The 27,892-nt window shown below is 36.2% G+C and overlaps 1 protein-coding gene and 2 long non-coding RNA genes across 4 annotated transcripts; all 3 read right to left on the reverse strand.

Annotated features, from left to right (window-relative positions):
* Window positions 1-24: 24 nt before the first annotated feature.
* LOC111479530 lies at window positions 25-3,773 on the reverse strand. Its single transcript, XR_002717652.1, has 4 exons — window positions 3,514-3,773; window positions 3,367-3,430; window positions 417-546; window positions 25-169 (listed from the first exon to the last, which is right to left on the reverse strand). It is a non-coding gene; the product is annotated as an uncharacterized LOC111479530 (long non-coding RNA).
* A 662-nt stretch (window positions 3,774-4,435) lies between these two features.
* On the reverse strand, window positions 4,436-27,801 carry LOC111479339 (serine/threonine-protein phosphatase 4 regulatory subunit 3A-like). Of its 2 annotated transcripts, none has more exons than XM_023123937.1 (24): window positions 27,494-27,801; window positions 19,546-19,626; window positions 19,287-19,386; window positions 19,010-19,094; window positions 18,879-18,928; window positions 15,736-15,815; window positions 14,822-14,881; window positions 14,031-14,127; window positions 13,865-13,942; window positions 10,538-10,605; window positions 10,331-10,399; window positions 10,181-10,258; window positions 10,011-10,106; window positions 9,744-9,814; window positions 9,442-9,519; window positions 9,243-9,336; window positions 7,953-8,051; window positions 7,313-7,527; window positions 7,087-7,201; window positions 6,527-6,658; window positions 6,332-6,439; window positions 6,135-6,244; window positions 5,944-6,039; window positions 4,436-5,597 (listed from the first exon to the last, which is right to left on the reverse strand). In XM_023123937.1, the coding sequence occupies exons 1-24, from the start codon at window positions 27,536-27,538 to the stop codon at window positions 5,051-5,053; spliced, it is 2,652 nt and encodes an 883-aa protein (XP_022979705.1). In that variant the 5' UTR covers window positions 27,539-27,801; the 3' UTR covers window positions 4,436-5,050. The 2 variants fall into 2 exon arrangements, with proteins under 2 accessions (XP_022979705.1, XP_022979704.1); XM_023123936.1 differs by having other exon boundaries at window positions 14,031-14,130.
* Window positions 10,626-13,845, reverse strand: LOC111479535. Its single transcript, XR_002717658.1, has 3 exons — window positions 11,882-13,845; window positions 11,687-11,789; window positions 10,626-11,479 (listed from the first exon to the last, which is right to left on the reverse strand). It is a non-coding gene; the product is annotated as an uncharacterized LOC111479535 (long non-coding RNA).
* Window positions 27,802-27,892: the final 91 nt, after the last annotated feature.

Raw genomic sequence — 27,892 nt, forward strand, 5'->3', positions numbered from 1 at the left:
AAAAATTACGTCTTTAAGCATAAGATGGTTAAAACACTTGGTGACACACAGACATGCTAATAAAACTTGGATTGCATTTCGGTAATGTTAATCTCTCCTATCTGTGGCCACAATTTGGATTGCAGCAAACGAAGAACAATGTCATACCTTCCTCCCCTCTGGCAGTGGCCTGCAGACAGTGAACGCAATCAGATGATGGTTAGTAGGATTAAATTCAAGAAAACCTTGTCAATTTGCAGCCGTATTAAGATGATGAAGATGATGGAGAATGTATAACGGAACCAGCTAACAAATTATAGGAGTTGAAAAGAATCTCTCAACGCTGGTAATGGAGAGAAGAGAGAAAGAAAGCTCAAGCCTTGCAAAACAAAGCTTGGAAGCAAAAAGGGAAGTCGATCCAAAATAATAATAATAACCTGGAAGAAAACGGCTTCTCCATGGTTACATTGAGCACATCGGACAGCTTTAGTGCGAGGGAGAGTTGGATCTGCAGCATCATCTTGCAGAACTTGAGTGCGTTCCCCTACAGCATGATGGATCTCATTCCTATACACAGTTATTATCAGCAACTTCCTGTAAACAGATTTTTTTTAAGAAAGAAAATAACAGTTATTATAAGGTGTCTGGCTGAGCCTACTCGTTGACACATTGCCCACTGTCTGGCTCTGATACCATTTGTAATAGCTCAAGTCCATGGTTAGCAAATATTATCCTCTTTGAGCTATCACTTTTGAGCTTCCTCTCAATGTTTTAAAACGCGTCTGCAATTTGGGCTTTTCCTTTCAGGCTTCCCCTCAAAGTTTTAAAACATATCTACTAGGGAGAGGTTTCCACCCTTATAAAAGGTTTTTAGTTCTCCTCCCCAACCCGATGTAGGATCTCACAGGAGAGGATCCGTAAATAAAATCAGGAGGAAAGAGGGGAGGATATCAATCTCAGAATACAAAACCGGATCTATCTTCCAGTAGGTAAACATAAAATACATTTGGTCATACATAAACAGAAAGGAAGATTCGACAATGGTCCATTTAGAAAACATACACCGAGTAGAAGTACAGAAGAAATGTAATTCAGTTGGTAAAGAAGAACAGGGGAATCAAAGGCACCTCGTGAAGATTAACTTGGACAATTCAATGATAATACTCTAATAACAATGAAAAATAGATCAAACTTTTAACCTTCAGAATTAAATAAGTAATCTATATTGTCCTAATAATTTATAAAGGCTGAATTAGCTATCCCGCGAAAGGTTAAATTCCCTGTGTTAGATTAAATGAAACATGTGCCTGTTTCAAGCATTTATCTACCAATATATTCTCTGTTGGGTCTATTAGCTTTCATTAACAGATGATAACTAGTAAACTACAACCTTCTTAAATCTTCCCTTCCTGAAATTTATTTATATGAAAATGAACAACAAAAGTAGCCAAGAACAAAGGGTTTACATTTTTGGACCCTGATTTACTTGTAGTTTACTAAATGGCTATATAGAGTAAATGTCTAGTAAATGGCTATGCATATTAAATAAATGGCTATGCATAGTAGAGGGTTATATACAGTGAATGAATGATTATATATATAGTAAGCTATGCATAATAAACTTAACTATATAAATTCTTGTAAGTGATGGTTTGAAGAAATTATCCTAATAATTTATGTATTCTTCATTATCAATATAACCTCTTGCCTATATTTCTCCTTGTTCTGTTCTTCGTGTTCTTTATCTAGATTGAGTGTGTAGGTTCATGTGCGGTCCCAATAATTGGTATCAATGCTAAGAGATATTCACCCTGATCTGTGAAGATGGAAAGCTAAAATATTGGAATGGAGAAGTATGATAGATCCTATTTCGATTTATAGAAGATGCATATTGAAGATAGTATGTAACAGCAAGATCTTCACGAATTCTTGTCTGAGGTGAAGTCGGATACCATGACCATGGAGCAGTGGAAGCTCAAGGGTTGAAAAACTCTAGGGTTGATTCTATGGATACTTTCCAGAAACGTAATTTTCAACATTATCAAGGAGAATACAACGTTGGATCTATTGAAGACATTGTCAAATATGTACGAAAAATCATCGGCTATGAAAAAGGCGTATTTGATGCGGTGGATCTTTTGTGGATCATATAAATGAATTCGATATGATTGCAAGTCAACTGAATTCGATGGAAATTAATTTTAAAAATGAAATTAAAACATTGATTTTGATATCATCTTTGTCCGAGTCTTGGGATATTGTTGTTACTGCAATCATCAGTCCCCAAGGATCTGAGAAATCGAAGTTTGATGAAATCCAAGATTTAGTTCTCAATGAAAGTAATCGCAAACGAGAGATTGAGGATTCATTGAACAATTCTCTTAGTGTTAGTTATAATGGGAAGAAGTAACTCGAAGGGCCCAAACAAACACGGAAGTTTCGAACCGATTGTACAAAACTAGAGAAGACCAAATCTAGAAATATAACGTTTTCTAAATCAAAATCAAACCAAAAAAATTCTTCAAATAGACCAAACATCACGTGTTGGGATTTTTGAAAAAATGAGCAGTTTCGAACCGATTGTACAAAACTAGAGAAGAAGCAACATCACAAATCTAGAAATGATAATGATGGTGTATATTTAGCAGAAAATATTGAAGATGCTCTAACCCTTACTGTGGATAGCCCGACTGAATCTTGAATTTTGGACTCGGATGCATCTTTTCATTTGTCTTCAAATAAGGAACGGTTTTAAATTTCTAAATCTGAAAATTTCATGAAGGTGTATCTCACCGACAACAAAGCCCTTGGAAATCGAAGGAAAAGGAGAAATCTATGTACAAACTCCCGTCAAAATTAGATATATACTTAGGTCTCAAGAAACTGATCTCTATTCGTCCATTCGTCAGTTGGACAGCACAACATCTTATGGCAGCATAATTTGGAATTTGGAAAGGGTTCATAAATAGTCATATATAGTAACCTCACATAACCTCTAGTCAATGCCTCTTCTCTATCCTGTGTAGTCCTAACACAAAGTTCGGGGAAGATTAAGCTAAAAACAGAGACAATATGACGCTATAAGGAAATCTTTGACAAGGAGACGAACTAAAGGGGCAACTTCTAGCATTCGAGGGCATAATCATGAATCAGGTTCAAACATCCTTAACCTAGGTCAAAATTACTATAAAGCAAGACATTTCACATTCAGAAACAAATTGATATTGGATTTCAACTACAGAAAGAAAACCATAACGTAGGGTTTCGTAAGTTGTAAGTGTAACTATTATACATCAGACATGAAATCCAAACTAATAAACCTAAAATGTTCATAGCATTAGAATAGAAATATGAAAACAAAAGAAAGAAAAGGTGCCTGGTGATCACAGTTGCGCACGCATAGAGAAGAGTTTTCCCATCTCTGTCCTCCTTCGGATAAAGAATGTCGTTACTGCAACACAACAATTTCCATAATTACAACATTTTCCAATGACTTAAACTAATCAACACAGAAGAATCAAAGCCAAACATAACCATTCCCGGCAAAACTTTCATGGTACTCATCTTGCAGAAGATTTCAAACACAAAACCCTAGGGTTTTAGCAGCCGTTCAGCTGAAAATCAGAAGGAATCTGCGCGATAATCTAACACTGTAATCTAAATCAGCTGCGGTTCTTCAAACGTCGATCAGGCGAAAGGGCGAAGTTTCATTTTTCCCAATGGCGGGAGAAGAAGACTTGTAAATGGGCTTCGAATTGGAAAACGAAAAATGAAAGACTTTGGTGGCCCAATAGAATAATGGAAGCGAAATAATTTATCCAAAATTTATTTTAAAATCATATTAGATTTGTAATATATTAATTGGTATTGATGTTTATCTCTATAATAGAATAATGCTTTTATTCACTTCTTTTTATTTTTCTTCCATAAATTACATTTATTTAATTTAATTTTTTTTATCCTTCTCTCCACGAACGGGTGAGATAAAAATCACATTTCTATAATAGTGAACAACAAAACATTAATGTATGTCGCTAGTCATTAACAACGAACTCTTCAAATTGACCATTTTTTTCTCATATATAACGTATTATGAACATATTCGTCTTTTTTCTTTTTAATTAAAAGCTCTCGACCTATCTCGAAACCCTCTGGGTAGGATGTCTTAACCATATGATCCAACTTTTGTCCCGTGCGTCCTAACTAAAAACATATCTTAACCATCGAGTAATGCTTAGATTGGCCAAATCTTAAAACATATCTTAACCATCGAGTAATGCTTAGATGAGCCAAATTCTATACAAATTTAAAATCTTGAAGGATAGAAATAATGAAGATCTTGTAGATGTTCGTTTACAAATAAAATTCTACCAGAAATGAAGAGTCATCAAGAAGTAGATCAAGAGAGAAGCGGCTAGTGCAACAACAAACATTTGCTCAACTTTAACATGATAACTTCACAAACAAAACTAGCAGGTGAACTCACTAAAATTTAATTTACACTTGTGATAAATGAGATTCATCTCTACAACTTTAAAATTTGGACTAAAAAATCTTTAAAATTTCGACTCTGATCGACACTATGTATATTCATCTCTACCTTTCAGAACACTGTCGCCTAAACTAAACCAAAGACGAATATATAGGGCAAAATTTTATGCCCTCTTCTATAACATTTCAAAGTCTGGTTCGAACTTAATTATACGAGGCTGTAATCCCCCGAGGGAGGGAGAGTAAGTTGAGACAGAGAGGAGAAGGTGACAATGCTAACCAGCAAAATTAATACGGCCAAATGTTTTACAGAAAGTAAAAATGCTGGAGGTAAAACTTGAGAGAGTAGAAGGTATCTTCCCCGCTCAGTCGCACTATACAGTAAGATGTCCTCGTCTTCGGCTTAAATCGAAATCCCCAAAACCAACTATGATCCGATTCTGTTGATTCACTTTCGTTCAGTGAGTGCATTGATCTCTTTTCGTGTAATCTCACAGAGTAAAGTATTTCCCACCACCAAGCACATCCATGAAAGATCATAAAAATTTGGCAGGCACCAGATAGAAGATTGGTGCTAATACTAACTTAAAGATCCATTTACAGTCATTTCGGGCGAGGATTTTGGCGGTATCAATGGATGGTCATCACCACCTAACTGTCGGTTTTCTGAAGTAATATGTAAGATACTACTGTTGGGGTAACTTCTAGAAGCTGTAGATTCTTTTTCTCTGCGGTTTTCCTCATCAGAATTGCTGCTACTACTATCAGAAGAGCTGCTAGAAATAGCAGGACCTGTCTCATGATTTGCTTCACCTGAGCTTTTGTTCTCATATGGCGTACACGGACTAGTTTGAGTAGCGTTTGTTGTCTTCTTACCAGGTAAGATGGCCTGACTCAGTGTGCTACACAAGGAAGCTAATACACCATCTTTTGGCTTGTACTTCTTGCTCAGTAGTTGCTTCTTGATCATCTGAGGTTCCTCTTGAGGAGCCAACTTCCGCTTCTGCCCAAGGGATTCCATCATTTCGTTGTCTTCATCTGAAGAGTCGGGTTGATCCCTCTGTGGGGGTCTGTAGTCTTCATCATCCTCATCATCATCATAATCAACTAGACCACCTGACCTAAGACTGAAAAGATAGAAGGTGCAATAAGTCTTGAATATAGCCTTTGTTAGATCCATGAGGTGAGATTCTCTAAGATGTTTATGGGATGGTTTTTGAAGGGTTGAAAGGTCTTTTTACTAGTTCAAAGTATTTTTCAAAAGTTTAAGATGTCTTAAGAATACTTCAAAGTGAGTTTTGAGACGTCTTTCAGAAGGGTGAGAAGTCACATGAAAGTATTTTTCTAAGTGACTTTATTAAAAGGCCACTTAAAGTGCTCAAGAAGCCCTTAATTTGTGCTTGTTGCAAGAGGGCCTACGAAAGAAGTGTCACTTAAATATGTTTTTTACAAAATGGGATAGCATGAAAATACCTTACGAGTGGGTAATTTGTAGTACCGCCATTACTTAAAGCAGGTTGCGACTGTACATTCTGTTTGGGAGCAGCAGATGCAGTATCAACTTCATCGCTGAAATGAGTTAAGTTAATGACAAGAAAAAATTCCAGACAGGAAATGCTGTACTTTATAGCAAGTACTTGCCATGTGAGAACAAAATTGTATACCTGTCTTCATTGAAATAGTCTTCCTCTTCTTTCTCTAGAGCACGCTCATCATTTCTTTTTCGAGGATCAGACGTCTCCAAAGTGCCTTTCATTTCATAATTTTCAAGGCACTGCAACTACACACGCATCAGATGGGGGGGAATAGAATTTGAAATAAATTAAAGAGATGGAATCAATCAAGAAGGACAATAGTTTACCTGTTCATATTTAACTTTTAAAGCTTGAATGGAAGGCAAGTTTTCAAATTGGGACAACTGATTCCAGAAGGAATCAATTATATATCTAATCAACAACTTCAAGTTTTCCTGCATGACATACAGGCAAAAACAAAAGACACCTGAGTTCCAGAAAGAAAGAAAGGAAGGAGAGAGAGATGATGGAAAGGTATTTACCGTCCTTATAAACTCGAGAAGGTCTAAAACAACAGAATTAAGTAGATTATAGCGATTTCCGTTAGCAACAAAAGCATCTATGATAGGCTTGAGAGTGCTGTTCTTGACAAAATAATTTATCAGGTGCTCATCCTGTAAATTAACGAAGTAAAAGATTTAGGTAGATAGTACCACAGTAAATAGAAATGAACCGCTCATTGGAAGAGAGGTCAGCGATTAAGAAAAAAGGAAAGAACAATGCTAAAAGAACTATAGAATTACTAGAAATGCAAGGGGATGCTTATAAGGACTAGAAAATTTGGGGGATTTCCACCCAGCAAGGCGGCATAATAGAATATATATGATAAACATTTTTCATTCATCTATCGTCTATGGAAAGACCATATCTAAATTGGCACTGATGGCCATTGACTACCTGTGCTTCCTCCACGGTCACTAGAATTATAGTGGCATGGGGTTAGATTGGTTATGGGATACATTCACAAAATTCTATGGTTGGCAATTTTAAGGTCAATCTTTAGGCAACATCATTTGTTTCATAATTACAAATTCACACTTACATGGCGTGAAAGAACAGTACGAACAAATCGAACTGCAGCAACAACCAAATATTTTTCCCTCCGTTGTGTCAATAACACCACTTTGTCTATCATATTATTTAGGAGAAAATTAGACCTGCAATAAAAGAATAAGAAAATAAGCCATGTGGTCATTAAAGTATATATAAATAGATGGTAGAGGGAATTCAATTTCAGTACTTGTAGACGAGTAGGGCACAAAGATTACTTTATTCTATATGGGTGTTGGAGAACACAAAAGCAAAGTAATTCGCATATGTTTGACAGAATCTCAGGCTTCACGCCATTCTTATCTCCCAGTCCTTCAACAGCGCCTTCAATTTTCTTGGCTGATTTAAAACTTTCTGTAGGACATGATGCTGTTATAATATCTATTAATTGGCCCAAATGCTTCTCATAGAAAATCTCAATAACTGTATCTCTCTGCAAATAAAAAACAGTAGCATATTTCATGACAAAATAAACAGAGAAAGCAATGGACGCAATTGGAAAAGGAAGAGTAAAGAAAAGAAAAGAAAAGAAAAAAGAGACAAGAAAAAACAATCACATCTTACATGAAAGTTTTACTGACAAGTTTTTCCAAGATTTCAGCAGAAATATAAGAAAATAGAAAGCAGCAATCAAAATGTTACACCTGCGTAAATAAACTCAAATGTGTTGCAAAACAAAATGCAAGCATAATATATCTGTTATATATTAAAAGGAAGAAAAAACTGAAGAAGTTCAAAAGGCAAGATTTCATAAAGCAGCAACAAACATCACAGGAATTTCTAAATAGACTCAACTATGCTTGCATTAAAATAACATTAGAAAGCATATTATTGGGAAAAAAAATGTTAAAAAGATACCTGGACTCCAGACAATGCATAAGTATCCAATAGATTACGAAGAATTTCAAGAAACTGGCAGTGCATGTTGTCCCCAAAATCTGTTACCATACCTTTAACCTGCAATACATAAGTTGTTATAGTATCTAAAAGGAAAAATGGAGGTCCCAGTAACTTTTTCAGCACGTGACAAGCATTAATTAATTGAAACTGGGCATCGAAGGACTCAAAGAAGCCAATTACAAATGGCTCGAAGAACAACAATTCTACCATAAGCATGCATGATGCACTTCCTATTACCCACAATCACAATTCCACAAAGACGATTATCGTTACTCTTTCCTGGAGATTATAGTAATACCATAGAAGTCGAAGTTTGTTATGCATATCAAAACATAATTGAGTCTCTTCACCTGTTTTCCTTCTAGAAGACTGAGAACAACTTAAAAAAAAGACGAAGAAGAAGAAGAAGAAGAAAAAGAAACCTTCTCATTCATAACTTGCCTTCAGTTCGACCAGATTAGCTTCTTATTAGAACATCGGATTTTAAGAATGCTTTTGAAGATGACTGTAGCTTTAGGTGGATGGAATCTCAGAGTGGCCATTTGGTGTTGTGCAGCTAGAGCTCTTCTCGGGCACATTTGGAGAGAGAAACCAAATGGTGTTTTTACGATAAGTATTTAACTTTTGATTCTTTTTTTAATACTGTGGAACCTACTGTTTCAAACTATCCTAAATTCTTTTCCAATTAGTCTTCTAATCATAAACGATCAAAAGGCCTTCCTTGTTTAGATTGTTGGGAAGGGTTTTCTCTATCCGCCCCTAGGATGTTTATGACATTTTTTGGCTTTTCTAACATAACCATCGTTTCTTATCAAAAAAAAAAAGGAAGAAAAGAGTGCTTCCTGACAACAATAACTCTTTGATCAATGGAGATATCGCCATCCTTGCTTACTCACACAATCTTTGGATAGTGTAAACTTGACTAAAAGATTATGTTGACGAAATCAAGATTTACAATGAAGCAGAAAACTCTTATCCTTGATAACCAATTGATTAAGAACTTCAAGAGCAGAAAAGACACGAAAATAAAGTTCTTGGTACAGAATCTTATTTTTCAGAGCTAAAACAAGGAATGGTACTCTAGATAAATATCTTTGACAACTAATCTTACCCTTTTCTTCTTTGGCTAGTCAGGAACTAAATTTGTGATTAAGATTGCTCTCATATTTTGGGTTCTTTGAGATTTTGTTCACACACTAAAGTGAGAGAGGGAGAGGGAGAGAGAGAGAGAGACTTGATCGTGCATACCAGTAGTCCAAAGAGTGGAAATCCTTCCTGTCGAACAACATGAGTACGCAAAAGATTTGGATCCTGATTCAAGAAAAGAATGAGGATATCTGTCCTGCAATCACAAATCAATATTTTACTAGGAGAACGAGAAAACCTATTGCAGATTAAGAATTAAATGCAGACAAACAGGAAGGTTAAATTATGTCGTTGTACTCACCCAGTTAAGACAAACTTCTTATCTTGACTCTGTAATACATCAGTAATGATGTCAAAGATACCTTCATTCATTAGGTCCCTGTAGAAATTGGAATTCTAAGACAATAATAATAAAAACTACCAAGACTGGAATTTTAAAATCAATCATGATCGAAATGGAATCAAATGGATGGGGAATGGCTGTGACGGGCCCATTTGGGCCAAAGCAGGTTTCATCCATCTATACATCTCTACTTAAGTCTATTCAAATGAAACCAGCAGGTAACGTATAACTTTGTAAGGTTAAAATTAATAGTTATTTACCTGAACAACCGAAGCTGGTGTACCATTTGGAGGCTTTTGCTTAAGCAACAAAACTCATGCAGAAAATAAACCTGATGCAGGAATGAAATACCAAAAACATTCTTTAGAGGAAGGAAACAAAAACCAAATTCAATACAAAAATTCTGAATAACATATTTCAACTGCATGCCAGAATGTCCATTGAAACATCAATGCAAAATGGGGACATGCAATCACAGAACGATAGACATTCATATATACGTATATGTATATATAACCAATACTCACCAAGTCTTTTTTGGAATCATCAGATGTGGAGGGGGATCTCAACCTAGCAAACAATTCCTGAATAAAGGTACTGTCGTCCTTCAATGAAGTAACAACCTGCAAGAGAAAACCACTTTCAAAGAACGACAGTATAAAAGTCTAATAAGTTCAGTCAGCATTCTAAATCTTACCGTTGCATTGTTGGCATGAATAATCGAATTCAAACTAGCAACCATGGAGTCATCCATCATTCGTGCCAAAACAACGTCCTGAAATATATGAGTAATGATTCATTGACAAAAGAGGCAGGCAGGGATAAAGTTCAGCACTCAATTACGTACCTTTAAATAGCCAACTCTATATGTCTGATGTATTTTTGACAGAACAAGGGGGTTCTTAATGGGAATAGCCTACAAGATTAGATTGCAGATAGATGAAGGTAAGTCCAAGAAACTAAATTCAAATATTCAAGCAAAATGGTTCCATGCACCCCTCCTCCCAATGTTCCCCATCATAAGAAAGATAATATGCAGGTATCAAAGATTCACCTCCTTAAATACAACATGCTCTTTTAAAAAATTACGAAATTTCTGGGGATGTGGAACTTCAGGATCGTCTGTATTACACATCAGAAAAATCAGATATTAGTAAATAACAAAGAACCTATAAAATATGTAATAACAAAGATCAATTATTTCTCCTTCAAAAATTGCATGGACTTCACTGTTTGATACAGCAACAAAGTATACACAGGGAAGTCTGCAAATTACCATACATGGCAATTAAAGCAATATTTTGTGGGCAAGCAGCCTCAAACTAGAGAACCAAATTTCCCAAATTGCACACAAAAGCAACAGATCAATAACTAAAACCATGGCTAATACAGATATAAAAAAGGCTAATATACAGAATCGTCCATAATGTTTTCAGTGATCTCTGATTGGACAAGCAAAATTAATGAAAACTGCATACTGATACTCCAATTTCATAAAGGGTTGTTAGACAAGTTAGGCAATTATGGTGTTTAAGCCATGGAATTAATGCCAACTGTTTGCCTTAGCATCCTCTGCTATGGGATAGTTAAGTGGTTCCTTGTTTTAAGTTCGAGAATGTGGTTACAACATCCTTCAAAATCTCCCAGCCTCTACGACAGGCTGGGAGAGTTGAAAGGAAGGAAGGATCATAATGAAAAAAATTTAAGATTCTTCTGTACACTAAATCTCAAGAAGATGGAAATCTTAGTGAAGCTAAGAGGGAGAGGAGTTGGGTTTGAAGGAAAGTATAAGCGTCTTCTTTGAACTGAGGAAAAGAGATTGGAATAAAAGTTTAGGGTTGTGTGCTAAAGAGGCGGACTTCAACATTCCTATTTGTAGGTGAAAGCCCGCTTTTTCAGTGGTGGATGAAGAAAAAACATACCAATCTTCTGAATTTGGAAAAAATCTGTGAGGTGGCTTCAAGATTAAAGATTAGGCTCTCCACCTCTATGCCGACTGGTAACAACACCAACAAAGAAAAAAATCAATTGTGAGATTGTAGCACGCAAGGTTGATTTTCTTCCTATGAACTACTTGGGATTAATGTTATTCAGGAAGCATCCCAAGCCTCTCTCTCTGTGACGGAACCAATTGCAGAAAGAGAAAAAATACAAGATCGGCCAAATGGAGGACAGATATTTGCTCGAAATGAGGTCACCTAACCTTCGAGCTATTAAGGGCACTTTCAAGATTGACATACTGATGAGAGCTTTACGTTAGAAGGAGTTAATCTCGATGGAGGTTGTGGTGTGAGCCTCTTCCTGTACTCAAGGTGGTTTGGCATGAATAGAACCAAAGAGAAATAAGATATAAATGGTTGAGTAGCTGCAGTGTTATAAAAATGAATAAAGCCTTGACCATCATTGTGAATACTCAAGTCACATTTGTGGAAGGGAAGCAAATGCTCAACGCGATTCTTATAGCTTTGGAGTTGGTGGGCGACTGTAAAGCTAAGAAAAAGGAGTATTTGCTGAAACTCGATTGTTGAAAAGCCTACAATAAGGTTGATTGGTTCTTCCTCAATGTTATTTTAGCTAAAAAAAGGCGTTGGCAGTAGATGCAGAAGCTGGAATTGGGGCTGTCTGCCCCCAGTTAGTTATTCAATCATTATAAACAGAAAACCTCATGGTAAAATCTTAGCTAGAAAGGGATTGAGACATGGAGATACCTCCTTTTCACTTTGAAGGGTGATGCTTTCAGTCCATTGATCCACATTTGCTCGAAGAGAAGAATCTTGAGAGGCTAGACAGTGGGGAGTTAGAATGTGGTTATTTATCCTTCGCAATATGTTGATGACAATTATTTTTTTTGTCTGGGGGAAGAATATCCTGGAAGAATTGGTGGAGAGTGAGGTCCCTTTTCCTCTGTTATTTGGGTCTTTAGCCTAAATGTCTCCAGAACCTCACTGATTGAGATTAGTATTGATGACCAGGAGATGGCTGCGTAGACAAATGGATTAGGTCATAAAGCTGAGTCTCTCTCTATAAATTACCTGGATTCCCCCTTGGAGGTAAGCACCGTTCTCTCTCTTTTTGGAAACTTCAAGGGTAAATTTGCTAAGGGGGAGAACTCTATGCTTTTGAAAGGGAAGCGTTTATCTCTAATAAATTTGGTTCTCAATGGTTTGCTTCTTTACTTCTTTTCCCTTCTTAAAACATTTGTGGGTGGCATTAATAGCATGGAAAAGTTTATTAGAGATTTCTTTTGGAATGGGGGTGATTTTAAAGTTAGAAGTCATCTTGTGAGTGGAAAATCAGTGCCCTCCCCCTCTGTCAAGGAGGATTGGGTATTGGCTCACTTAAGTATAGAAATTCAGCTAGTATTCTTATTAAGTGGTGCTGAAGGCTCTCCACTGAAACAGGTGAAGGCTAGCATTTATGGGGAAGAACCTCTCGGTTGCCGGCTTCACAACCTAAAAGTCGCTCCAAGAACAGACCTTCGTTTCACATTGCCAAATTTGCTCCCCAGTCCCCTGACGAGAGATTCACAAGATTCAAAGCTCGAAATGTGCCAAGGATTGGTTTTCGGAAAGACATATGGCTGAGAAATCCTCTCTTCAAGCTGCCTTCCCGGATATTTCTAATCTCTCCCTAAAAGAGGAAGCTACATTGGCCAAATGTAGGGATGGAATTCAGGAGACCTGGGATCTGGGGATCAGAAGAGGGATATTTGATATAGAACTCCAGGCCTGGATTGAACTCGAAGAGAAGCTGGAAGGCTTTCATTTGGGTGAACGAGAGGATAATATTAGCTGGTCCTTGAACTCTTTGGGAGCTTTTTCCACCAAGTCCCTAGTTTTTAATTTGGCAACCTCAAGACAACTATTTAAAAGCACGTTGACAAAGTAAATTTGGGATTTCAAAAATTCAAGAAAGTTGAAATTTTTCTCATGGTCTATGGCTCATAGAAGCTTAAATGCACAAGAAACAATTCAAAGGAAATGATGAATCCCTGGATCACATCTTCTTACATTGCTCCCTTGCTAGACAATGATGAGAAGATTGCTTAGCCTTTTTTTATCACAAAATTTGCCGTCATAGGCATGTCGATTGGTGGCTGTTTGAATCCCTAAGAGGCTCGAATATGAAAGGAAAGGTCAGGATTTTATGGAAGTATGCTTCTAGAGGCCTTTTAAGATGAGACATAACAAAATAAAAAAAAGGAAATGGCAGGTAGATCAGGAAGCATACAAAACCATTGAATACAGAATGGTAGTTAATTTTAAAGCAGCATCCAAAACCGTGACAGTAACAGCACCATCCAAATACATTGTAGACTACAGTAGAATAACTTGAACGGTGCATTCATTCAAGATTATGTTTAACCAATAGAAAAACTTACACTCAAGTGAACCAATAATATCCATGATCAGCTCATCACTGAATATTTTCTCAAAGATTTGCTGACTGTTGAGCAAAACTGAGAGGTTGGAAGAAAACAAAATAACTTTTATCAGTTCCTGCATCATGAGCCCATGATAACACAGTGAAGTAAAACTCATACTAACCAATTCCTCTAAATATTTTAAATATCATGTGAAGACCATCAATATTTTCCAAATCTTCACATACTCGGAAAAGGTTTGTCAGCTTTCTGAAAAAATCCTGCTGCATTATGACAATAAGTTTCAATTAGACAAATTTCATAATACTATTAGAAACTAATCTAGTAACTTGAAACCCAGGAAAAAAATCATAGACCAAACAAAAGAGCCAACAAGTATAAGAAATTCTATTTACACACATCATGTATTGATTCCTTAAGCAAGAATCTCAGCGGAAGGTGACATCACAGGAAAAAAATTATTGACAGTAAGGGTCAAAGGTTTCATTTCCAGAACTATAAACCCATAGAAGGATCAAAACCCCAGATAGTTAACAGTCACAAGCCTATCATAAATAAATAAATAATAGGCATCCAAGAAATGCGACTCGTTGACATAAAAAGGTTGTGAACAATGACTAAGACTAGGTCTCAACAACAGTTGCAGGTATGTAAAAATGTTTATGATAAACATCGCCAGAATTTCATTTAGAAGCAAAAGCTCTGTAACCGGAAGAACAAATAGGAGAATAGTTGCAAAACATTTTAAAAGCAAGAACTCCAGAGAGAAGGAAACCAAAACTACAGACTTCCACCCAATCCATTAAGAATTATAGAGAAACTAAAAAGATCTTTCAGAATTACCGAACACCACACTTAAAACCAGGTAGCTAGATTACTAACAATATGCTGCTCTTCAAAATTGGCATGAACTAACTGCAAAAAGTACCAAATCCATAAAGTTCAAGCTCTTACATCATTCAATAAAAGTTCCGTCAACCTCATTTGATCTGCAATTCCACTCTCAACCACAGTCTACAAAACACATATTGATAAGTTAAACTAAAGGATTGTACAGATTAGTATTGAACTATAAAATGTCAATACAACTATATGGTTCTTTTTTATTACAATACTCGGGAATCCCAATGAGAGCGTTTGTTCTGGTTCAAAATAATATATATTTAAAATCCCAATGGGGCGTACGGAATACATTTATATGCATATACACATGTAGCATACAATTAATGGGAACATAAAAAATGAAAGGAACAAAAAACAAAAAGATAGATGCATCCAATACAGCAAGGTTTGGATTTGGAATGAACATTATAACTTCTGACAACAGAATAGACAGAACTAAACAAACAAGTCAAAAATCGTTCATAATATGCCACTTTAGGGAGTATAAAGCTATGCTCCAATACTGTATAGCAAAAATATAGAGAGAAATGTAACCAAGGCTATCAAGTATTATACATAAATCACTAAGGATAAATAAATAGTACATATTTTCTGTATTTAAATAATTGGTTGTTCAGGACCTTCTAGTCTATATGTTTCTATTTTTTAAAACTTAGATAAGATTTCAAAAATATGAATGAAAATAATAAATTATTATTAATATCATTACTAAATTTTAAAATATTAATAGAATTTTTAAAAACAACAATAACCACCACCACCCAGAGACAACACCACTAGAAACACGTATCCTTCAGAAACAGGAAAAGGAAAACAATTTAACCATCAAATAGTCATTTAGCGATCCGAACCCTAATGTTTAACTTCAACTCTGTCACTATCTGACCCTCCACAGCGAAGCATGCACTCCAATAAAAGAAGAGAAGTGGGAGAGAAAGAAAGACAATAGAAACATCTGTCAACACCTTAAGTATTAGCGGAAGTGTAGATAGCTCAACGGCAGGAAGCTCCCTTAGCTCACTATTCACACTATGAAATGCCTCATCTGCACATACCGACAAATAAGTATGGTTAGAAGAAAAAAAAACATATTTTGTACATTATTTCCCGACAAACAATACAGCATTAAGCATATAATTGCAAAAATAAAAAAGTAAGAAGCAGAGAAACAAAAAATATTCAAGTTTAATGCCAATGGTACATACAGACTGGTGCAGTTTATATTTGTTCGATATCGATAGGTTCACTTAGCTTCAACTGCCTATGCTAAGTGAAAAAACATTCGTTGAAAATATAATTCCCTCGATAAGGAGTAGGTCATAATTTTCAACCCATGAACACAAAAATATCTGAGTTTTTTTTTTAAGAAGAAGAAACCATAAATTCATCTTCAAATTAAATTTTGCAACAGGACGGAAAGGTTGCTCCAAACCACCAAAGCTGGATAAGAAAATCTTCTCCACTGATCAATCAAAATGGATATACTATACTTACAAAAATGCTATGAACAAACCATTAACAAGCATTAAAGAGGACTAGATCTGTATAGTTTTCGGAGGATATGGTTTGTTACTCGAATAGTTAATTTTTTTCCCTCTCCAGTGTATTCAAAAAAGGTTTGGTGATGTAGAAGCAGCAGCATCGTCTCTTGTTTGAATGGGTGTCCCAGCAGCGAGCATGCTAGCAAATCAGTTGAGTAACCATAAAGCTCAGGTGTTTTCTTGTTTCCAAATGAGTGAACAGCATTGTAAATCGCTTTCTAGGTGAATGTGACTTCCAAGGACAGAGCTATCTATGAACTCCGCCTCAAGTTCTCCACAGCTAAAGAGACTGTGCTCATCATTCAAAAGGATTTGAGAAACAGACTAACACAATAGAAGAACTTGTGTCCTCACCTCCTTCCTTCAACCATTGGATCTTGAATTTTTGCTCCCACTGGAATCAGTTCTAAAAGCTGCCAATTCTAGAAGCTTCTCTCTTATATTCAGTCAATTGAATCCGGCCCTCAAATTTTCTAAGGCATCAATAGCTTTCTATTTTCTTTAGCATTTCTTAGGGAAGATTTGGTCCACTCCTTTACATCTTGTTTGAAGTCTTTAAAATTGAATATGAGCTCGTATCCTAACCCATCCACATATGGCATGTTGATTCCATCAATACTCCAACAGAGTAGGGAAAGGTTTCTAAAAGAGCGACGCATTGTTGAAATAGAAAGGTGAAGCCCATCTAATATCTCCCCAATTCAAGGTGATAGAAAAATGATCCGATGTGACACTATCCAATAAGGGTGATATAAAAATCTATCAAGGAGGGGAAGAGCTAGCTGTTCATGAAAGCTAGACCAAATTTTTTGCCCAAATGATCTAGTCTTCTTACTCTTTGCTTCTTGATGAACTTGTACCAGGTTGGGCAAGGTTTATCAAACAAGGTTTTGAAGGAGGAATTGAGATAGAGAAGAAAGTTCTACAATGAACAGTGTCTTCAAAGCGCAAGGTCCATCACTTATGGTGACAAGTTTTTTAATCGTGTCGAAGTAAGAGGCAACAAAACGGCATCATTGGAGTGAACCGAGACGCACTTCATAAAATGATTTAAAGAAAGAAAAAAAAAGATTATATGTATAATGTATTGGTAAAACCATTTACTAACCAACTTAAATAAGAATGCATATAAATGAAGTATTGGAACAATATATAAGATATAAACATTTAAATATGTGGTAAAAAAATACTAGTTAAATAAAAGATTACATAATACATTTATTGAAAGAAATTAACAAAAACTATTTTAAATAAACACAGCAGTAACCACTAAGAATTAGAATTAGTAATGTTGTCTTGCAGTTTGAGTTTTACTACCAAGCATGCATGTGAGTACTACACAAACTAGCTCTACACTAGTACTTCATGGAAATGTTAAAAGGGGGGGTACATATGAAACGGCTGAAGCTAACACGCAGACAAGTTCTTCGACTTTCCTCTTGTTTTTCTTCGTCTTCATTATCTTTGATTCTGGAATAAGAGAAAAATAGGTTCATACTAAAGTAACCATGGGACCAAAGTCCTCATAGGGAAAATGCCTGGCCTGGTTGAAGGCGCTCACCTTAGCTGCCTTAAGGCACAAAAACTCCCAATCACCTCACCTCTTGCCATGGGCCTAGGGTTGCCTTGAAAACATTGTACGTGACAGACATTAAGGGAAGAGAATCGACTAGTCTCCTTTTATCTTGGCACCCTTCCTTTGTAATGTTCATCAAAAGCAATGATGAGAGTTTCAAGATCAATGGAAATTGTTCTTTTAAAGCAACTCCAAGATGTTGTAATGGTGGGTTTATAGACCGCTACGGGAGCAAGGTTTTGGAGCCATTGGGAGTGGGGTTGGAGGAGAGAGTAGGGTAAGAGAGCATCTTGATAGACATCATATAGACAAAAGTTGAAGAACCCCCAAAAAAATATTCTAAGTTCAAAAGACCAGTTTGATCATGGTTATTCCATTCCTTTGAAACTTGGTGGGAGCATTAAAAATCTCAAGGCCTGGAAGATAGTAATTCTGATACAAAGAGAATGACATAATGCGAACAACATTTTGTAATATCCAACCATGTCCAACAAGCAATTTTCCCTTTTTTTTTATTTATTTTTTTTTTTTATTATTATTATTATTTTTTTTTTTTTGGAGCAAGAAACAACTTCTAATCGATACAATGAAAAGGAAAGTGTTCAAGGGATATAAACTCACGATAATGAAAATAAAATAAACTAGCCATATCCATCAAGTAAAACTCATTCATCAGATGGACAATTAACTAGATCAACCTATGAGTCATTCAATTGAAAATACATGCTTCAACAACTAAAATGGGGTAATCGATACAATGAAAAGGAAAGTGTTCAAGGGATATAAACTCACGATAATGAAAATAAAATAAACTAGCCATATCCATCAAGTAAAACTCATTCATCAGATGGACAATTAACTAGATCAACCTATGAGTCATTCAATTGAAAATACATGCTTCAACAACTAAAATGGGGTGATTTTATAGCGTGCAGATGAACTAAAAGAGTAGTTACAAGAATTAAAGGCTAGGAAGATTATACAAACTTACTGCTAAGATTACTAAAATGAAGATTCCTTTGTACGCTGCATATACTATCCCTGTATAAGGAGTGTATTAGACCTGAACTTAATGCAAAGAGAAGAAATATAAAGAAATAAAATCATAAAGTTAGCCGTTACCAAATGAAAGAGCATCCTGTAGCCTCTTGAAAACTGAGTGCTAGCTCTGTTGAATATTCTGGATCTCTCCATGAAATAATAGTATCTGCAATTCAAACATTTATTAAATTGTGTATTCCATATTTAACTCTACCCCTTGAACTCATGATACTGGTCTGCTTCTAATTTTTCTTTTCCTTCTTTTTTCATACTCCTAACAGGGGAAGGGGGACAATAGGTCACAACCTCCAAACCATGATCGAAGTGAATCAAGTGTCAGAGAATAAATTAGTAGTACCTTCTTGCTTCCGATATATATCATCTGAGCTGATACGATGCAGAAGTAAAGTCTCATTGTCTTCCTCGTCAATGACAAACAACCCCAACTCCTCTGATCTCTATGATAATAACATATAAGTTAAGACAAAAATGCCAACTGAAAGATTTTTTATGATTCTCTGATGATTACAAATTTTATAAGAGAAGGCAGTGCAGCAGTATGGATAGATCCCTTCATTGTTTCAGAAACGTCAATCAGATCAAGAAGTCAGACAAACCTCCATATAGTCAACAGTGACGTGGCCTGTTCCTTGGTCATCCCACTTGCCATCATCATTCAATCGGTAAACTTTAACACGCTGAAAAAAATGTTTTCAAAATTTAAAACTATTTTAATTACATGTTGATCATAGGTTTTGTAGAATTTCAACCCGATGCAAGACATCCTAGGCGATAAGACCTCAATGATATTAAAAGGAACAAGCAAACGCAACTCATGCTCACCATTAGAAAATATGCACCAAAGGTCCACATCAAGCATTTCAAATTGAATTATACACCCCTAATTTTTCTTAAAAGAAACTGCGAGGATTGTATAAAAGTCACAAAAGCATACAAGGTCTACTACAAGAAGGCCTTCCAATTTCTAATAGTCTTTGTGAGTTGAACTCCACCAAGAAGCCAAGAAGCCAAATTTTGTACACTATTGAAGTATTGATAAAATTAAATTTATCAAAAGTTTGTGTTGATTAGTAATTTAACATGGCACCAGAGTGGGAGGTTCTTGTGTTCGAACCCCTATAAAACATTTCTTCCCCAATTAATATTGATTTCCACTTGTTGGATCTTCTATAAATTTCAAAACTCAAGTGAATAGAGTGCTGAAGTATTGATATAATTAAATTTACCATAATAAATCAGCTTAAGCTTTTGGATTGATTTGGATTGATTGATGATTTAACATACACTATGAACAAAAGAATCCTTTGAACTCAAATTATATAATAAAATCCAAACAAAGACAATCACACTATTCCAAACGAAGGCTATCACACAATAATAATATAGTGTAACGTATAAATTATGCTATATTGCGATCACAAATATTGGAAAATTTATGAAACTAAACTTTTTCAGATACGGAACAACATTATTTAAAAAAAAAAAAAGAAATGGAAAAGAGGAAAAGAGATCGTGACAACAGGGGTGTGTGGTCTGGTTTTGCCCATTTTTTGCCAAGATTGATGACCGAACATACACCATGATCCTTTAGTGTCATAAATCAAGGAACCGATGTTTTCCTCAATTCGGTTAAAAATTGAAACAATCAGTTTTGTTTCCAAGTAGTTTTTGGTTTATAGAGGGCTTGTGCTTTCACATTTTACCAAACAGACAGAGTGAGAGAGTGAGAGAGTGAGAGGGTGTGAAGTGAGGAAATGAGAACAAGGGGATGCATAGTGATGAGGTGACACCAATGAGAAACTAAGAAAGTAAAAGGCATGGTGTGCGAGACGAACAACAATTTCAAAGGGACGCCCCAGGTGTGGCAGCAGTGGTAGGTGGCAGTGAGAGTGAGGTGGAGAAGAGAAGAAGATAGTGAAACTAAGTGGCGATAGTCGAAAGCCTGAAGGGGAGGAAAAGGAGAGGAGAGAAAAGAAGAGGACAAGAGAGGGTGAGTGAGGGATGTTTTTTTCTCTCTTTAACAAGAAACGATAATTTTTCATTAATATAATGAAAAGAGACTAATGCTCAAAATAATATAAAGCAACTAGGAAATCCATAAATCCATAGCAACTAGGAAGCTTTGTTTCTGCTATGTTCCATAATATTAAGTTCAATTCCTCGTGAAAGTAAGTCCATAACTTCATAGCAACTAGGAAGGTCAATTTTCCCGATACAACTTTGAGGAGAGGAACACCTACCCCGTTCCCTGTTTCCCACCCAAATGTATATGTGTGTGTGTTCCAATTTGTGAATTGTGATATTTAAAAGCTTTAATGTTTTATGAGATATTGTTTTCATGCGTAATTGTACTTACAATGTGATATTGTTTTAAATATTTGTTCAATCAGAAATTTTAATAAATTTTCCCATTTAAATGGAGATCTCAAATTTGCATACTCAAAAATTCATTTTTTTTTTTAGAAGAGACAATTTCATTGATAATTGAAATTTTCGAAAGGGATGTAATATCCCTGATGCTTACAAGAAACCTTTCCAATTTACAATGAGAGAGATATAACCCTAGAAAGTAAAAATATTAGACAATTTACATCAAGATATAGTTTGGTAAACAACATTGTCGAAAAATGTTGCCCAAGTCTATGTAGAATATGTTTGATGGAACGCCACAACATGGGCGTTCTTCTTAGCAAGAATTATTGCAGTCGGATAATGGCTAGGAGGATTTGAAAGGCGTTCTGGCACTAAGATTTCCAAGGCTTAGCTCGGGACCCCACTACTCGTCGTATTTGCTTTGGTATTGCTACCGCGCATGACTTCGAAAGTCATGATGATATTACTGAAGAACGTCTTTATCATAATATTTTTGCTTCGCATTTCGGGCAATTAGCAATAATTTTTCAGTGGACTTCCGGAAATCTCTTTCATGTAGCTTGGCTAGGCAATTTTGAAGCATGGGTACAAGACCCTTTACATGTAAGACCTATTGCTCATGCAATTTGGGATCCTCATTTTGGTCAACCGGCCGTCGAAGCTTTTACTCGAGGGGGTGCTCTTGGCCCAGTGAATATCGCTTATTCTGGTGTTTATCAGTGGTGGCATACAATCGGTTTACGTACTAATGGGGATCTTTATACGGGAGCTCTTTTTCTATTATTTCTTTCTGCCATATCTCTAATAGTGGGTTGGTTACACCTACAACCGAAATGGAAACCGAGCGTTTCGTGGTTTAAAAATGCCGAATCTCGTCTCAATCATCATTTGTCAGGACTATTCGGAGTAAGTTCCTTGGCTTGGACAGGCCATTTAATCCATGTTTCTATTCCTGCATCCAGGGGAGAATATGTTCGATTCCATGAATATTCTATTTTTCTTTTTTTTCTATAGGTTCCAAAAGAAAGTCATGATGAGGTTCTTCCATAAAAGGGCTTTTGCATTCTTCAAGGGATGGTATGTTAAGGCCGTGTTCAATAAATCATTTACCACCCTAAGGAATGTGAGATGTCATCCTAAGATATTGAGAAATTTTATCCAAAATTCTGAGCATGAAACAAGTGGCTTTGTGACTCATTTCCTTTCTTACATAATGGACACCAATTTGGAAATTTAGTCATATAGGTCATTCTTTTTTTAAGATTTTTCTTGTGTTAATGGCTTTATGTACTATTTTCCAAAGGAGAAACTTTACCTTTTTAGGGTGGTTTCCTCTCCATATTGTCTTTGCTAGTTGTCTTTGCTAGTGTAGAATTATTACTTATACTTTTTCCCCTGTATCCATCATCAAAGGTTTTGTAAAGAAGACCACTTAAATGTTAGAAAACCATGGCAATGAGTCTGCTTCATTTGACAATAAGCAAGGTTGAGAGTTAATTCATCTTCCGCAGCTTCGTTATCCTTTAGGTTCCTATCAAGCTTTAGGTCTCAAAATTTGTTGACACATTCCACATTTCTTTGACTGTGGCTCTTTTTCTATGAAAGAGTCTATACAAAAGTGGATACCGCAAGGTTAGCGTGATGTTTTAATCTATGAGTCTGTCCAGAATGATGTGTTTCCTCCATCACCCACCTAAGGCAAAATTTGGTTGGTGATGAGGTTTTGATGTTTCTTTATGTAATTCCATGACACCCCTTTGCAGAAGATTGAAGGGGTCAATTTTTACATGATGTTAAGAGTATATTTAGCCTTTATAAGTTTTCTCCAAAAGGCATTTTCTTCGGGATGATATCTCCATATCCCTTTTGCGAGAAGAGTTTTGTTCTTATTTATTTATTCAAAAAAAAAAATTATATAAGAGACAATTTCATTGAAGATTGAAATTTACAAGAGGGATGTATAATCCATGGTGTTTACAAAAGACCTTCCCAATTTGCAATGAGGGAGGTATAACTATAGGAAGTAAAAATATTAGACAGTTTACACCAAGATATAGCTTGGTAAACAACCGTGTCGAAAAGTATTGCGTAGGTCTGTGTCTTTTCTGCAAATATTCTCTGATTTCTTTCTTTCCACAGATTCCAAAAGAAAGCCATGATGAAGTTTTTCCATAATAGGGCTTTTGTGTTCTTGAAAAGGTAAAAGTTAAGGCCATATCCAAAAAATCCTTTACCTCCCTAGGAAATGTGAGATGTCATCCAAATATATTAAGAACCATTATCCAAAAATTCTGAGTGTATGTGCATTGCATAAACAAGTGACTTTGTGATTCGTTTTCTTTCTTGCATAATGGACACCAATTTGGAGAGAGAGTGATGTAAGGCATTCTTTTTTTGAAGATTTTCACTCGTGTTGATGGCTTTATGCACTATTTCCCAAAGGAAAAACTTCACCTTTTTAGGTTGATGTCCTTTCCATATTGTCTTTGCTAGCGTAGGATTTATTGCTTCTACCTTTTCCCTCATGTCCATCATCAAGGATTTTGTAGAAAAGACCTCATCAGCTCCAAGTCAGTGAGTCTTCTTTGTTTGACAATACCACAGGGGCAAGGTCAAGGTCAAGGTCAAGGCTTAATTCGGCCCACTCCGTTGCTTAATTATCCTTTAAATTCCTACCAAGTTTCAGGTCCCAAAATTTGTTGACAACATTTCACGTTTCTTTAATCGTGGCTTTTTTTCTATAAGAAAGCCTATACAAAAGTGGATACTTCAAGGCTAGCGTGGTGTTTTCAAGCCATGGGTCGGTCCATAATGATGTGCTTCCCCCATTCCCCACCTTATGGCGAATTCGGTTGGTGATGAGATTTTGATGTTTCTTTATGTACTTCCAAGGCCCTTTCGTAGAAGATGGAGGGTGATTTTTGTTTGATGTAGGAGTATATTTAGCCTTCATAAGATTTCACCATAAAGCCTTTTCTTCATGATGATATCTCCATATCCATTTGGCGAGGAGAGCTTTGTTCTTCTTCATTATCGAGAGATGACCGAGGCCTCCCTTTTCTATTGGGAGGTTTATAATATTCCAACGAACAAGGTGTGCGCCATCTTTCCACAAGTAGTTTCTGAATAGTCTTTCTATATCCGTGGCCACTTCTTGTGGCATTTCAAATAGAGGCATGTAGTAAGTAGGGAGGTTGGATAATGTGGTTGCCTTCCACCTTTTGAAGTATAATGTGATGACCATGTTGACAACCTTTCTCAATAATAATCTTCCAAAAGGAAAAGGATTTGTGGTTTCCTTTTAGAGGTAGTCCTAGGTTCATATTCGATCATTCTCCCTTTTTACAACCATATATGCTAGCAAATTCTTCAATGATCACTGTGCTAATATTGATGTCCATGATCTCTGTTTTTCGGAGATTGATATTTTGTCCAGAGAATCTTTCGAAGGTTTTTATCTTCTCAATCATGTTTTTTATGGAAGAGGCACCAACCAAATCAGAAAAGAGGATTGTGTCATCTGCGAACTGAAGGCGGTTGATGTTCAAGCCTTCATCACCAATCTAAAAACCCTTCATCTGCCCTTCGTATTTTGCTTTTTTCGGTAAGTGACTGAGACAGTCCATTACCACAATGAAGAGAAAAGGGGTTAGTGGATCTCCTTGTCTCAGACCCCGTGTGGCATAAATCTTCCCTCTCGGCCTTCCATTGATGATGATGGAGAAATTTGTGGATGAGATGCATCCTTTAATCCACCTTCGCCATTTTGGGCCAAAGCCTTTTGCCCCAAGAATATTTTTGAGGAAAGTCCAATCAACCTTGTCGAAGGCCTTTTCCATGTCAAGTTTAATGGCAACACCTTTTTGTTTCTTTCTTTCCCATTCATCAATGAGTTCGTTGGCCATGAGGGATTTATCAAGAATTTGTCGACCCTCAACAAAAGTTGTTTGTTGCCTAGTTATTGTGAAGGGGAGAACCTTTTTAAGGCGTTCTGATAATACCCTTGCTATGATTTTACATAGACCGGTCGTGAGGCTTATGGGACGAAAGTCTCCAACAATGCGAGCATCCAATTTCTTTGAGATCAAACATATGTATGTTTCATTCAGGTTCCATTAATAACTCTGTTTCGAAAAAAAAATCTTGGAATACTCTCATGATATGTATGTTTCATTCAAGTTGCCATTATCCACCTCCACCATTTTGAGTCAAAGCCTTTTGCTACAAAAATGCTTTCGAGGAAAGTCCAATCGAACTTGTGGAAGGCCTTTTCCAAGTCAAGTTTGATGACTACACCTTTTTGTTTCTCTCTCCCATTCAACAATGAGTTCATTTGCCATGAGAGATGCATCAATCCCTCTACAAAAGGTGTTTGTTGCCAAGTAATTGTGAATGAGAGAACCTTTTTAAGACGTCTTGATAGCACCCTAGCTATAATAAAATCCCATGCTTATGGGATTTTTTTATCCTCATATACTAATTACCTAGGCTTAACAAGTAAACAATCATGAAAGAAAAATGGGGTTTTTTATAACCTTGTCAAAACCCATCTCAAAACCTGTAAAACAAGTTAAGCCTTGGGTAATTTTCCAAATAACGTTAAAGACCTTTTATAGCTAAAAGTTGTTTGACACAGAAGTAGTTAATACTACTCTCAACCATGGTCTGAAGTGAACTTTCAATGACATTCAAGCTTGAAGGATCCTGGGATCAAAGTAATGTGAGGACTCATTGCCATGAAGGAAAGAGTCTAAGAAAGCAGTAAAATCACTCCAACCATGTTACAGCAAGGGCTACTAAGCTTCTTTTTTTTTTTTTTTTTCTCTCCCATTGTGGTCTGAAATGAACTTTCGATGGCAATCAAGCTTGAAGGCTCCATAACCACTAGCACAAAAGACCAATCCTTGGGGAAAACTAATGGGATCGAAGTAAAGTGAGGAGTCATTGCTCCAAAGGACAGAGTCTAAGAAAGCACTAAAGTCACTCCAACCATGTTATAGCAAGGACCACTAAGTTGATTTTTCTCCAATAGTAGTAATCTTTTGTTACTTTTGCAAAACAACCATGCATATACATATTTCTTCTATAAGAATCAAACCAAGCACATATCGCTTGGACATCTTGCGTTATTTGAATCATCACCAATTTTTCCTGATCATCTTCAAACCAAACAACAAAAAACCTTCCAGACAAATCCCATAAAGGTTTGGCTTGCTCATTTTTTGAAAATTGAAATTAAAACCCTACACCCTCAGTCTTCCCCTCGAAATAAATAGACAAATTTTGAAAAATTATGTTGAATATATGACACTATATCGTGGGGGTGAGGGCCCCCAATCTTGGGTAATCAAATATAAAACTTGATGTCTTATTTTAAAAAAAGAAGAAAAAGAAAAGGAAACGAAATTGATATGACGCTAACCAAACAACAACTTGAAGAAAAACAACAATATTCAAGCCAAGAAAAGTGATATAGAGGAAGTGCAGAACTGAGTTGAGTTGCGAGCAGTGCAAGAGGGAGAGTAAAGGAAGAGTGCCATTTCTCTCAACGTATTGATAACGTTAAGATCAATAGTGTTGGCATCACAATAACCCAATTACCTTCAACTCTTCTCGCACTATTGCAAGTCAATTCAACTAATATAACAATTTAAGAAGTACCTCAAATGAGTAGCGTTCTAAAAGAGCAAATTAACAGCAACCAACGGTTTAGAACGTAAAAAATATCCTTTAAGAGGCCTCCAACTGAAAAAAATCTCACGAGAAACAGGAAACAAAACGTAATAACCATCCCTCAATGTCTAACCCTCTTCCATCTTCACTACCCAAAATAGCAAACATATTTTCAACCAGCTACAATTAAGCAAAATGCAAACTTTGGGGAGTGCCAACATTTCGCCCCACCCAAATACCACCCTAACCTCACGCAAACAGCTTTTGCACTGAAAACAGATTTCTAAATCATCAAATCGTACATAAAATAGGAAGTCCAAAAGAACTAAACTCTTCCCCGACGCAAAAGAGCGGATAAAAAATAAATAATTAAAATCTACAATTAGTTACTGAAAGACCAACCTCAAGCTCCAAAACGAGGAAATTAAAGTCGGATACGCTAACTTTAGTAGACATAAGCTAAAGTAGAGTTATTCAGCTGAGTACAAGAAAGCTGACCTGCATCGAATTGGAGTTGGTCTGTGATCTCTCCAGCGCGCCCATTGTGTGTCCCGTAAAAACTTGGCTGGGAGTATTCGAATTCAGAGACGAATTGGAGGAGTACAGAAGACGGAATTAGGGTTTAGAGAAGGAGTTGGACGGAGAGGAAATTGGAAGAGAAGAAGACTTCAACGGGGAAGAAGAACCGATATAAAAACCCTAGAAACCGCCGTAGACGAACGAAGAAGCAGTGTGAAGCTTCGCAACTCTCTCTCGGCTAATTTCTCGCTCGTTCTCTCTCTCTCTCCTTTATTCTTTCTTAAAATTCTGGAATTTATAATTTTGTGGCAGTGCGGCCATTCCACCTCCAAACTTAACACTACGCAACCCATTTTAAAATAATAATAATTATTATTA

The sequence above is a fragment of the Cucurbita maxima genome, unplaced genomic scaffold (assembly GCF_002738345.1).
Source record: "Cucurbita maxima cultivar Rimu unplaced genomic scaffold, Cmax_1.0 Cma_Scf00005, whole genome shotgun sequence".
Lineage (NCBI taxonomy): Eukaryota > Viridiplantae > Streptophyta > Magnoliopsida > Cucurbitales > Cucurbitaceae > Cucurbita > Cucurbita maxima.

Bases quoted from the DNA above. Each gene is read 5' to 3' on its own strand.
- LOC111479339 (XM_023123936.1), bottom strand. From the start codon at position 27,538: ATGGGCGCGCTGGAGAGATCACAGACCAACTCCAATTCGATGCAG. The intron at 9,337-9,441 runs GTGAGTACAACG...TTGTGATTGCAG, and splicing joins AAGAAGTTTGTCTTAACTGG to GACAGATATCCTCATTCTTT. The intron at 6,245-6,331 runs GTAAACTATTGT...GTGTAGTTGCAG, and splicing joins TAAAAGTTAAATATGAACAG to TGCCTTGAAAATTATGAAAT.